This window comes from Rana temporaria, chromosome 8 (assembly GCF_905171775.1).
Source record: "Rana temporaria chromosome 8, aRanTem1.1, whole genome shotgun sequence".
NCBI classification, from domain to species: Eukaryota; Metazoa; Chordata; class Amphibia; order Anura; family Ranidae; genus Rana; species Rana temporaria.
The window spans coordinates 146,614,903-146,628,832 of NC_053496.1; the positions used below are offsets into that span (position 1 = coordinate 146,614,903).

The following is a 13,930-nucleotide window of genomic DNA, read 5'->3' on the forward strand; positions in this document are numbered from 1 at the left end:
AGCGACAGGGTTACATTCTGCACAATGTGCTGGTGTAGGGCAGGGACACCAGTCCTGGCAAAGAAATGGCGGCTGGGGACACGCCATTGGGGTTGGGCCTGCTCCAACATCTGCCTGAAGGGGTTGCTGTCAACTATATTGAAGGGCAGCAGATGTTGGGCAATAACCCTTGCCAGGAGCCCATTGAGGGAACGCACACGTCGGTCTCCAGGGGGGAAGGGAGTGGTGCGGTCAAAGGCGTCTGAAATCGACGCCTGGCGCCGGACGGCAGTGCGGGACACAGACGCGGAGGGTGCTGTGGAAGTAGAGGTCTGGCTGCCGGTACCAGTACCTCTACTAGAGGGAGCGGGGGGGCATGACCTGCTGGAAAGAGATGAAGCTGTGGCAGGGGCTGCTGTACCCTGCTCACTTGTGGTGGTGGCGCTGCTACCACCACCACGCTTCATCTCGTCAAACACCCCCCAGTGGTTTATCCTCAGGTGCTGGTTCAGGGCTGTGGTACCCACCCAAGCCAAACACTTCCCTCTCTTCACCCTCACTTTACAGATCCGGCAGACGGCCACGGTAGGGTTGTCTGCCACCAGGGTGAAGTAGTTCCAGACAGGTGACTTCAGCACCGCCCTCCTGTCAGATGGGGTGACGCTGACTTGCACCTGCTGGGACTCGGTGCGCACAGGTGGAGCTGCCTGCTGCTGCTGCTGCTCCTCCTGACACCTCCTGCTGCCATCACCAGTGGAGACCCTGACGATGGTCTCCCTGGTGGTGACCTGGCGCACCGTTTCACCAGGGTGCCTACCTTCCCCGTCGTCACTGACGCAGTGAGCCGACGCGTCAGATGGCAACCATGATGGGTCACCCTCTTCGCCCCCAGAGATGTCAGACCAAGGGCTGAGATGTGTTGGTCTGAGGGAACCAACTGACATGGAGCCTCTAGCCTGGCTCCGCTGTCCCCTCACCCACGCCTGGGTCTGACTAGGTGCTGCTGTTTCCTGCACCAAAACAGCAGCACCAGTTTGAAGGGATGTCTCTGGGATACTGCCAGCAGGTATCCCATCCTCCTCATCCATCCCTTCAAAAAGGTCCTGACCATCAGGACAGAGCTGAAAGGTCTGCCTGATGCATGGCCTCCCCCAAGAGATCCCTCTCACTGTCGCTGTCGAACAGTAAGATGCTGGACTCTTGGGGGCTGGGGGGGGGTACTACAGGCACCGGTGTAATGGTGGTACTACTGGGAGTCGGGACCGACGACTCAGTGGCACTGCTGTGCCCCATGTAGTCCACCACTACTTCAGCCTGAGATGGCAATATCGGGCGGCTGCCCGATGGAAAGAACTCCCGGATCAGGCGGACTCCCCTTGCACCCGATCCTCTACCACTAATAGGGGCACGAGAGGTACCCCGTGCTGGCAGCGACCCAGCACTGGGAGTAACTCCCCTACCCCTGCTGCCACGGATGCCGCTCATGATTGCTGATGTGTGTGGGGGGGTAAACTTTATTGGGGGGGGAAATGTGAGGAAAATGTGTTTTTATGTGTTTTTTTACAAGACAGGCACGCAGACAAAGACGTACACAGACAGCTACTAAACTATAATAAAACTAGTACACCAAAGACAAGGACTACAAAATTAAAAAAAAAAAAAATGCACTAAACAAACACTAACTAAAGTTTTTTTTTTTTTTTTAACACAAAACACAGACACTAAACGCACACTAAGCTAAGCTAGATGAAATAAATGTACACTAACAGTGTGTACACTTACTACACAGAAATCTAACTAACCTGAACAACACACAACTTAGCTTTTAGAAAAGCTCTTTAAGAAAAACTAAGCAAAATGTGCACTGAAATCACTAGCAAATATCACTGAACAGCGAAGCTGCAAGATCAAACAGTAACACAAGATGAACAAAACAGCACAAAACTTAGCTTTGAAAAAAGCTCTTTTGGAAAGCTCAGCAAAATGTGCACTGAAATCACTAGCAAATATCACTGAACAGCGAAGCTGCAAGATCAAACAGTAACACAAGATGAACAAAACAGCACAAAACTTAGCTTTGAAAAAAGCTCTTGGGTCTATTGCTTTGAAAAAAGCAGTTGATAAACTGGAATATATGCACTGGAATCACTAAATAGCAATGCAGCACTATGCTGATGATGATAGATCAATCAATCAGGAACACAGACACAGGAACACAGAAACAGCCTCCACACTCTCTAGCCAGCTTCTGAATCTGCAATGAAATGGTGCTGGGAGTGACCTTATATAATGTCCGTGCAGGCAGGTTCCTATTGGTTGCAAAACCTATGACAACTGTGGTAGGAGAACTCTGATTGGCTCTGATGCAAAAGAAGGGCGGAGAAAATAATCGCTCAATATTCCTATTGCCGAATATTCGCATTGCGAATATTCGGCAATATAAAATGATCGCTTCAGCTACTCGGCCCAAGGTCTCTAATCATACCAGCAATGCTTTTAGACGTCTATGGAGATCACTAGGATGTAATCTGTTTTAAAAATGAAACTGTAAAAATCGCTCTGATGCGGAAGATAGGGGCGAAGAAAATAATCGCGCGATATTGCGATTGCCGAATAATCGCATTGCGATTTTTCGGCAAAATTCAATGAACGCTTCAGCTACTCGGCCCAGGGTCTCTAATCATACCAGAAATGCTTTTAGACGTCGATGGAGATATCTAGGATGTGATCTGTTCTAAAAATAAAATTGTAAAAAATCGAATATTCGGAATTGCGAATATTCACCGCGAAATTCGAAATATAGCGCGATTACTCGAATATCCTATATTCGAGTCGAATATTCGCAATGCGAATATTCGTGAGCAACACTAGTTAGCAGGTAGGAGAGGATGAAAGAGAAGAGCCGAGATCCCGCTGACGTCAGCCCGCTCCATACATTGAAGAGGAAGGGGCTGCAGACATCAGCCGGGACGAAAAAAGAGGACCTCCGGTGGCTGTAAAACATTATATTATTAAACAGTAATAAACGGAGACACTGCAATGGATTGCAGGTTTTTAAATGAACTTTGATAGGGCTTATTTTCGGGGTAGGGCTTATATTGCAGCCCACACTGATAATCGTACTAGGTCTTACTTTCGGGGTAGGGCTTATATTCGGGGAAAACACGGTATGTAACTATATTGCACTAATTGATTTTGCATGCTTAAATGAGAAGTTTGGAATGCATAAAATCTGACCCTGCAGCTGTGTTACATCAGCTCTAAGACCGAGAGCTGACCATCATGTGGCCAGTAACCAGTCAGCATATGGTCTCTGTTCCCAGTGGTGAGCAGTGACCGTCAGCAACAAGGCTTTCTCCCTCTCCTTTCTGCTCCTTCAGTGCTGGCTTGAGAGAAAGGCCTAGGAGAGGCAGGCATGGCTGTTGTCAATTAGGTACCTGGGGTAAATCCTGACAATATTCGTGGGCTTATTCTCGAATGTGGCGCGGCTCTGCCCCATCAGCAGATAGCGACCATGACTTTGGGTCACATGGGTATCAGCTGACTTGGGGTGACAGGAGTATAGGAGTAAATGTTTTCCTGTGACTCAACAGAGCAGTATAGCCCAAAAAGTATTGGCTTTACGTCTCTTTAAAATAAAAAAATTATTGCTCAGGTATTACAATTTGTAAGTTTACTGCATATTTGTACTCCCCTCTTTTATTATGTTTTTTTTTTTTTTACAGTCAGTTCTAAAAAAAATCTATTGAGCAAGTGAACAGAAAACAAATGCTAAAGCTATTTTTAAACTCTGCTATGTGCGAACATCTGTAATCCTTCTTGGGATTTAATTCCCATTATCCCCTGTGAATCAGCTGACATTTTAAATCAAGTGCACAATGTGAGAGACAGCAATGGCTTCTTTAATGACAGAATTAAGGACAAGTGATCATATCTGGAGTCTCTTCCGTCTGCAAATGTAATATTCTGATATTTCATACAAGCCCCAAACTATGAATTACAGCTACAATCACCTCAAGTGTGATATTTCATAAAAGGGAACTTTGAGTATCCAAAGCCAAATCTGAGAGCCCCTCTTAATAGTCACGGCAGGTAACAAATTCTGAAAACTGAGAGATTTCATCCCCAGAGTTTTTAATATTTAAGAAAACAGTGTGTGATTTATGGTAATCTGTTAGCTCCTTCTACACATTTTTTTTGGTTCCAATCTTTTTATTAAATTTGGAACAATACAGAAGTAAAATAATGGGAAAACAAGAAAGGCACCAGAATAGAATGCCATGACCATCATACATAATATTACACATAGATTATGGTTCCTAAAGGGGTAGGACTGCAACCATGTTTCCTGAGTTTTGAATAACATATCGCATAAGAGGATCCGCTAAATTGGGGGCCTCCCTTGTTGAGATTATGGGATCGCCCCAACTTTTAGGTAACAAAACAGTCAGATCCTCTAAATCTAATTATCAGCCCTCGGGCGCCTTTTACACATTTTTTATTGAATTTTAGCAAAGAAATGGTATAGAGCTTGGGAGTAAAAGTACAATTTCAGTGTTTGCAGAAGGCACTAAGTGGAATAAAGTCCTTACAGGATGTCTCCAACTTACAAGCCAACCTCAATGCACCATGCATTTAGGCAACTATGTGGCAAATTAGGCGTTAACGCACTTGGAGGCTAAAAACATGCATTGTAGATTCTAGGAGAACAGCTGGGTGAGTCAATGGCCGAGAAGGACCTGGGAGTTCTAGTAGATCTTAGACTTAATAATAGCATGCAATGTCAAGCTGCAGTGTCTAAAACTAGCAAAATACTTTCATGTATTAAAGAGGTATAGATTCTAGAGAGAGAGACACAATGTTACCCCAGGAAAAATCATTAAGCAGACCACATCTGAAATATGCAGTTTATTTTTGAGCACCAGTTTACAAAACAAGATAACGGAAAAAGTGCAGAGACATGGAGGAGCTGAGCTATGAGGAAATTAGGGTTAGCTGAACTGAATTTATTCTCTCTTGAGAAGGATAGTTAGCACGGTAGCAAGTCTTCCAGCCTTAGGCAACTAAGTATTAAAAAAAAAAAATCCAAAGACATATGATAAAGTTAAAAGTTATAAAGTGAGATCCTTGACAGCACATGGGTCAAGAGATCCTAAGGGAATCCCAATATTCACAATGGCTGAACTATAACCTGTTTCTAATCAGAACTTAAATATCAGCTTTGGATTGACTAATCCTTTAAATATTTCTCTCTTACCTTTAAGGCAATGTTATGTTTTAGCCGCTCTCTTAGAGATCGCAAGATAGGAGTCTCCGTAATGGGAACTCTCTTTTCTCTCACAGCAACTGTCTCTTCTTTCTCCAACTGGCTCTCTGCTCCATCATCACTTAAGCGTCCTCTGGACCTTGATTTCATAAGCTTTTTTTTGCCTCCTTTTGTGCTTTTGCTTGCTGTCCCATTATCATTGGTCTCATTTAGAGTGCGCTGTGTTTCTCGAAGAAAGAAAAACATCTTTCTCCTTGTGGTAGTGTCTTCTCTCTCACACTTTCATGAAGCAGAGATCAACAAGAGACTTCTGGTGGACCTTCTGCTACATCACAGTAGCATGTTCAAGTATTACATATCAGAAGATGAAACCTCTCCATCAATTATGTATGACACAAAGTAATTACCAACCAGTCAATCTTAGAGATATCAGGAACTTTATAAGCCTGCTTGTCTGGGTTTATCAAAAGAAGGTTGTTTTCTGTGCATTAGAAGTTCTTCTTTCATGCTGGTTTTTGGGGCTCAGAATATTATTGACTATGGTGTTTAGAATACATTTTCCTCTGCTTTTTGAGAACCTGGACAGCTGCAAGGATGCAGAAGCATGTGACGTTAATGGTATCTTGTAATGTAATGTATCTTGTAATGTATTCTTTCATAGAGCATTAATCTTGCAAAATTTTAGCCAGAAATGTTTTAAATAAATAATGTTTGCACTAGTTCTCAAGATTGTAAAGAAAAAGCAGCCACTTTAAAACTCTGATGTCAGTCCACATGAAAAAACAGTGCTAATTCTAGTATGATACTCAATTAGTGACAAGTGATAAACATCAATCCAAGTGAAGAAAGTTTAAAGAAAAATGTGAAGCAAAGAATTTGCAAATAAATGAAAAAAGAAATGTCTCCATAGGAGGGTTGCCACAGAGAGTGACATAACAAGCCTCCTTATACATAAAACAGTAGTAATGCATAATAATTAATCAGTAACAAGTGATAAGCATCATCTGAGCCAAATAAATTACAAAGACATGAAAACAAAGAAATTATACATTAATAGAAAAAATGTTCATAGAAGGAGAACATCCAGGGAAAATGATTAATCAATTCCCCTTGAGGCTGGGTTCACACCAGGAGATTTTGACCGCCCCTCTATGGAGCCGGTTCACATATCTCCGTAACAGGTTCGGTGCATTTTGCAGAAAAACACTGTGGGCCAGATTCTCAAAAGACTTACGACGGCGCAACGACATTTGCGCCGTCGTAAGTCTTAATCTGGCCCGGCGTAACTATGCGACTGATTCTTAGAATCAGTTACGCATAGATATCCCTTAGATCTGACAGGCGTAAGGCTCTTACGCTGTCAGATCTTAGATGCAATTTTTTTTCCCGCCGCTAGGTGTCGCCGACGTCATTTTCCCTGTCGTCTATGCAAATTAGCTATTTACGCGAGATTCCCAAACGTACGCACGGTCGACGCAGTGAATTTACGACGTTTCCGTAGCATTTGCAAAGCGTAAAGTTGCCCCTGCTATATGAGGGGCAACCAATGTTAAGTATGGCCGTCGTTCCCGCGTCGAAATTTAAAAATCAACGTCGTTTGCGTAAGTCGTCCGTGAATGGCGCTGGACGCCATTTACGTTAACGTCGAAACCAATGACGGACGTCATTTAGCGCAATGCACATCTGGAAATTTTAGGGACGGCGCATGCGCAGTACGATCGGCGCGGGAACGCGCCTAATTAAAATGATCCACGCCCCCTACCTGGATCATTTGAATTAGGCGGGCTTGCGCCGGAAAATTTACGCTACGCCGCCGCAACTTTACAGGCAAGTGCTTTGTGAATCAAGCACTTGCCTGTAAAACTTTCGGGCGCGTAACGTAAACGAGATACGTTACGCCGCCGGAGTTTTACTCTATTCTCCGAGAATCTGGCCCTGTGGGTCTAATGGTCCATTTCAGGTCCGAATTCAGCCCAAAATTCGGGCTAAAATCGGACCTGAAACTGTGACTCAGGGTGCACCAGACTCCTGCTGTAAGACGGATACAGGGATGGTGTGAACCCAGCCTAAAGGATCTCCAAATTGGAAAGAATATTTGATGCCGGGAGCTGTTGATGAGGTGGAATCGCTTTTAATTTGGATGCAACAAGTGCACATGACCATTTATAATATGGTGGTCCTACAGATCTGGTAAGAGGCAACTTAGATTTTATCACTTGGTGGTGGACTCTTATGCACAGTGAAGGAGAAACAATTTTTGTGCACACCTTAATGTTGGATTTTTTTTTTCGATTGGAGATCCTTTAGGCTGGGTTCACACCTATGCAAATTGGATGCGGCTTTGCCGCATCCCAATTCACATAGTAGGAGAATGTGACTGGCTCTCTATGGAGCCGGTTCACATATCTCTGCAGCAGGTCCGGTGCGATTCCTGACGCCAACATGGCAGCATACTAGAGCTCCGCCTCTTGACCACTCCCTCAGGACCAGTGAATAGCATAAATTAAGGCATGGTTAGCCGCCACCCAATTCTTCTTTTTTTCCTCATGCCTCAACGTACCAGTGAAGAGTAAGCAGTACTATGTTCCCCCTCTGCCTCAGTGCAGTAGCCGTCTGGTTTGAGCCTCTCCCAGTGCAAAGGCCCAGCGCTAAGGCTGCTAAAAGCGCTATAGTCTGGGAGCCCATTCTGTGGGTCTTATTGGGGCCCCTGCAGTGTTTCCTCTTTAGGAACGAAATCTGCTTTTAAAATTGGTAACTGCAGCGCTTGTGGAATATGGAGGGGCCAGCTATGCTTTATCTCTCTCTTGTCCCCTTGTGTCATACAGGGTCGCCTGTACCTTTTACCTATGTCTTCCTCTTTTGTCTTTCATTACCTTTCTTAATCACTGCTGTCCTCTGCAGGTGTGTGTGTGCATGTGTATATATATATATATATATATATATATATATATATATATAGGTGTGTGTATGTGATATGGGTATGTGTGTATACTTATATATACACACGTTAAAAAAAATGTATGTATGCATATATGTTTGGGTGTATGTGTATATATGTAGGTATTGTAGAGGATCAGAGGAGTGTAGGGCCTGCTCAGACAGTTCCTCCTTCCTGGAAAATCGATCTTCCTTGGTTCTCTTCCTTCCAGGAAAATCGATCCCAAACAGTGAAACTAGGTCCTTTCACTTCAGAACAATGCACCGTGTCATGCGGAGTCCCCCAAGGGTCACCCTGGTCACCAGTACTATTATTTTTATCTCCGCCCCCTCCTTAAAATTATCAGTAACCAGGTGATACTCTACCACTCCTACGCCAACGACACCCAGCTTTATTTTCGCATCAGCAGTAGAAAGGATCATTCTCTCGGGCTAGAAAAATGCCTCACGTTGATAGAGAACTGGATGACGGAGAGTTACCTTAAACTTAATGGATAAAAAACAGAACTTCTTCTGTTCCACGCAAATCGAAAAAGACTAGCGACGAAGACATGGACGCCCCCGCCCATTCTGGGACAAATCATTACCACGAGCACCATAGTCAAAAGCCTCGGAGTCACCTTTGACTCTAACATGACAATGGATGCGAAAATAGGCACAGTAGTCAGCGGATCTCACCATCTGCTGCGCCTCCTACGTAGACTCGTACCCTTCATCCCAAAAGAAGACACAGCAGTAGTCGTGGGAACAATAATCAACTCCAAGCTCGACTATGCAAATGCCCTTTACCTCGGTCTTCCAAAATACCAGGGTGCTTGTCTACAAGTCGTCCAGAATACGGCGGCGCGACTTATAACAGGGAAAAAATCCTGGGAATCTATCACTCCCTCCCTCAGGTCCCTTCACTGGCTGCCCGTGAAGGACCGGATCACATTTAGGGCCCTCTGCCTGACGCACAAGTGTGTTCAAGGAATCGCTCCTCAATATTTATGTGAGAAAATAAAATACCACAACCCCAATCGCGTTCTCAGGTCAGCCAACCAAAATCTACTTCAAATCCCCAAGGCCCGTTACAAGACAAAAGGAGAAGGAAGATTTGCAGTCCAAGGACCCCGTGTCAGGACTCAAAATGCTGAGGGCGGCTCACCTTTATGACCCAGCGCGCCCACCCCCTGGAGTTGAGACAGGAGGCAGAAGCACGAGGAGGTACCGGTGCCAGCGGGATAGCGGAACTTGATGGTGGCTGTAGTAGGCAGCAGCAGATCCTGCAGGGCGGCAGCCGAAAACAGGAGACAGGTGGAAACAGGTCCGGAATGCAGGTGTAGTTCAGGTTCAGGGAACAGACAGAGATAAGTCCGGGGTTCAAGCCAAGGTTCAGGGAGCGGAGACAGCAGCAGGTCCAGGTCACAAGCCAAAGGTTCAGGGGCAGGAGACAGTAGCAAGATCCGGGTCACAGGCCAAAGGTCGGGGTCAGGAGAGAGCAGCGAAGTCAGAAACAAGCCAAGGTCGAAGTTCCGGGAGAGAGCTGAGTCGGGAGGAATTCCAAGTCCAGGTACAAGGGAACAGCAACAGGGAAACATGAGCTGACGATAAACCAGCAACCTGTCCACAGACAGGGGCTGGTTTAAATAAGGCGGTCATGCCTCTGATTGGTCCCGCAATGGTGCGCGCCCGTGCAGGCGCTCGTGCACGCGCCGCACCGCGCATGCACACGCTCACCCGCTCACAGTGCCCAGGTAAGCGTCGGAGCGCAGATCTACCGTGCATGCGCGCCGCACGGACGCCTGTAGAGCTGGGGCCCTGACAGTGCCCCCCTCGAGGGGCGGACTCCGGACGCCCAAACTGGACATCAACTCTGGGTGTTCTTGGTGGAAGGCATGGATTAACCGAGGAGCATGCAAATTTCTTGAAGGTTCCCAGGAATTGTCCTCCGGGGGGTAACCCCTCCATTTGATCAAGTACTGGAGTTGCCTTCCCTTCTTCCTACAGCTCACAATGGATTCTACCTCAAACTCCTCTTCCCCCTCGACCTCCCTTGGAAGGGATCAGGGGTGACAGGTTTGAGGAGGGAGGCGTGGAAGACCGGGTGGATCCTGTAGGAGTTGGGTAGGGAAAGTTCGAAGGTCACAGCATTAATTCTTCGTCTGATCCTAAAGGGGCCAATGAATCTCGGACCCAGTTTCCGAGAGGGGACCGGTAATTTTAGATTAGCGGCAGAAAGCCAGACCTCCTCCCCAACTTCAAAAGCAGGACAGTCCTTCCTTCCCTTATCGTAGAACCTTTTATAGTCCTCCTGGGCCTGTTGCATCACCTCTTGAAGTTTCAAAAAATTTGATTGAATGGCAGTTATGTGCTCCTGGGCAGTAGACATGTGCACAGAATTTTTTTTCGTTTTTTTTGTTCTGTTTCGTATCGTTCCATAGGTTCGTTCCCGTTCGTTTTTCGTAAGACGCCCGTTTTCCTGTTCGTTCCCGTTCGTTTTTCGTACTTCGCGATTTTTTCGTATTCCGATCGTTTCGTATTTTGGTTACCGTTTTATTTTCGTACATGCGGGATGGTTCGTTATTCTGTTTAATTCATGTTCGTTACTTGTTAGACAATAATTTTTGTGAATTTTCATCATTTTGTACTTTCGTAAATATATCGCGGGATTCGCGGCACTTTCAACACGCGGCTCATCCATATTAACTATTGTTAAGCCCCATACACTTGGTCAGACTTTTTTAACAACAAACGTTCGTTCGTTTTTAAACTCCATCAGAAAACCATTTTTGGGTTCCAGGTTCAAATGTCTAGCCAACTGATCTCCCTTCAGACGAAAATCCACAGAAAAGTTTATTTGGCTTTACTGTACTACTCAGCACAAAAGAGAAGCTGCTTCACTAACTAACTACACTCACTGCCCATTCAAAAAACGAAAATTACATCTTATAACAAAAGATTTGCATTCTGTATTTTGAAACCAAATTACGAACAGAAAGAAGGAATTCAGAATACAGAATACAAATCTTTTGTTATAAGATGTCATATGAACATACAAACAGAAAAAGGATTCATACAAAATACAGAATAAAAATCTTTTGTTAGATGTCATATGAACATACGACTGAAAATCAAAATACGAACAGAACAAAGATTCAAACAAAATAAAGAATGCAAGTCTTTTGTTATAGATGTCATATTCGTTCTTTTGCCGTTTTCGTTCTGTCGTATTTTCGTCGGATCGTTCGTTCGTATTTGCGGTTGTTCGTAATCCCGTCGTTTTCGTATTTTGGTGCTTACATTTTTTCGTATGTACACATTATTCTGCGGGTACGAAAATGAACATTTTCGTACGAAATTAACATTCGTACGAACGGGAATGCACATATCTACTGGGCAGCTGGGACGGGTATCTCCGGGAGAGGGTCTAGAAGAAAGGATGGGTGAAAGCCGAAGTTGGCCCAGAAAGGCGTTTGGTTAGTGGTAGCGTGAACAGAGTTATTATAAGAAAATTCAGCGGAAGGCAATCATCCTGGGAGGCAGAACAAAATCATCTAAGGTACTGCTCAAGTGTTTGGTTCGTCCTTTCCGTTTGGCCGTTACTCTGCGGATGGTAAGCAGAGGAAAGGCAGGTTTTAACTTCCAAGGACTTGCAGAGTTCTCTCCAAAATTTGGAGGTGAATTGGACGCCCCTGTCCGAGACGATGCTCTTGGGAACCCCATGGAGCCTAACGATTTCTTTGAAAACGATTTTAGCTGTCTCAACAGTGGATGGAGTTCCTACCATAAGTAGAAAATGTGCCATTTTGGACAGGCGATCCATGACAACTAGGATTGTGGTAAATCCTTCAGACGGGGGCGAGCACACAATGAAGTCTAAGGAAATATCGGCCCATGGGCGTTCTGGAACCGGCAGAGGCTTAAGTAGTCCCCAGGTCTTGGTGTTAGGGCCCTTGTTTCGCTGACACCTGGTGCAAGATGTAACGTAAGCTTTACAGTCCTGTCTCCATTTTGGCCACCAAAAGTACCGGGAAATCAATTCGGAGGTTTTCCGTGCCCCAAAATGGCCTGTCAGTCTAAGGTCATGGAAGGTACTCAAAACCAGCTGTCTGATTTCGGCTGGGACATAGATTTTACCCCGAAACCTAATGACGATAATTCCGGGTCAGAGTGTTGTCTGGATGCTGCTTTAATGGAATTTAACAGGTCAACTTGGGAGATCCGAAGGAATTTCCAGGAAGGCAGAATGGTACTTGGTTCTGCTGTACTGGGAGTTTTGGGGAACATCCTGGAAAGAGTGTCCGCTTTCCCATTTTTTGAACCGGGCCTGTAGGTCATGTGGAAGTTGAACCGTGAGAAAAAAAGAGCCCAACGAGCTTGTCTAGGTCTTAAGCGCTTTGCTGATCGCAAATACTTGAGGTTCTTGTGGTCGGTAAAGATCATTATAGGATGGGCCGCTCCTTCCAGAAGATACCTCCACTCCTCGAGAGCAAACTTAATGGCGAGTAGTTCTCTGTCTCCGACATCATAGTTCCTCTCGGAAACTGTCAATTTCCGAGAGGCGTAAGCCACAGGGTGTAGCAGGGATTTTACGCCTTGTCTCTGTGATAAAATGGCTCCCGTGGCGGTCTCTGAGGCGTCTACCTCCAGGGTAAAGGGCAACGTTGGGTTTGGGTGTTGCAGAACGGGTGCAGTAGAAAAAACCCCCTTCAGTTTCTCAAAGGCTTCTTGAGCTTCCTGTGGCCAGTGGAAGCGACTGCCCTGACGGGTAAGCTGGGTGATAGGGCCTACGATGGAAGAGAACCCAACGATAAACCTCCGATAGAAGTTGGCGAAGCCAATAAACCGCTGCACTCCCTTCTTATCCACCGGGGTCGGCCAATCCTGGATGGCTTTAACTTTTTGGGGATCCATGGCAACCCCACCAGTGGAGATAATGAACCCCAGAAAATGTACTGAAGTTTTCTCAAACTCACACTTTTAAGTATAGTTTATGCTCCCTGAGAATAATGAGTACCCTTTTGACGTGGTGCCTGTGCAGCTCGACTGAGGTTGAAAAAATAAGAATGTCGTCCAGGTACACGACCAAAAAATCATCTAGAAAATATCATTAACTAAGTGTTGAAAAGTGGCTGGAGCATTACAGAGTCCGAACGGCATAACGAGATACTCAAAATGTCCAAACCGCGACCTGAAAGCGGTTTTCCACTCGTCCCCGGCCCTGATTCTGACGAGGTTATAAGCACCTCTCAAATCCAATTTAGAAAACACTTGAGCTGATCGGAACCGCTGGAAAAGTTTTGGTATGAGAGGTAACGGGTACCTATTCTTGATCGTGACCTTATTGAGCTCTCTATAGTCTATACAAGGCCTCAAGGAGCCGTCCTTCTTTTGGACAAAAAAAATTCCCGCACCAGCTGGAGAGGATGAAGGGCGAATGAAGTTCTTTTGTAAATTTCCATCAATATAAGCCTTGAGGGCTTCAAGTTCAGTTTCCGATAACGGGAAGATACGGCCGAAGGGGATCTCGGTACCGGGTAAAAGATCAATCGGACAATCATACGGCCGATGGGGAGGAAGGCAGTCGGCCTGCTGCTTATCAAAAACATCTTTAAACTCCCGGTAGACAGGGGGGACGTGAGGAGGAAGTTCAAGTGAGGTTGTCATGGTGGAACAAGTGGCAACTGTGGATGCGAAGCAATGTTGGGTGCAGTGGGAAGATGTGAAGTTGACCTCTTTCTTTAGCCAATTTATGCAGGGTTGATG

At 45.5% G+C, this 13,930-nt stretch overlaps 1 protein-coding gene across 1 annotated transcript in view; it reads right to left on the minus strand.

The window, feature by feature from the left end:
- Positions 1 to 5,528, minus strand: part of LOC120909154 (calcium-binding protein 2-like) — a 335,054-nt gene extending 329,526 nt beyond the window's left edge. Inside the window, exon 1 of the mRNA XM_040320854.1 lies at positions 5,237 to 5,528. Coding sequence (XP_040176788.1) covers positions 5,237 to 5,491 — 255 coding nt within the window. The 5' untranslated portion in view covers positions 5,492 to 5,528. The remainder of the gene's footprint in view (positions 1 to 5,236) is intronic.
- Positions 5,529 to 13,930: the final 8,402 nt, after the last annotated feature.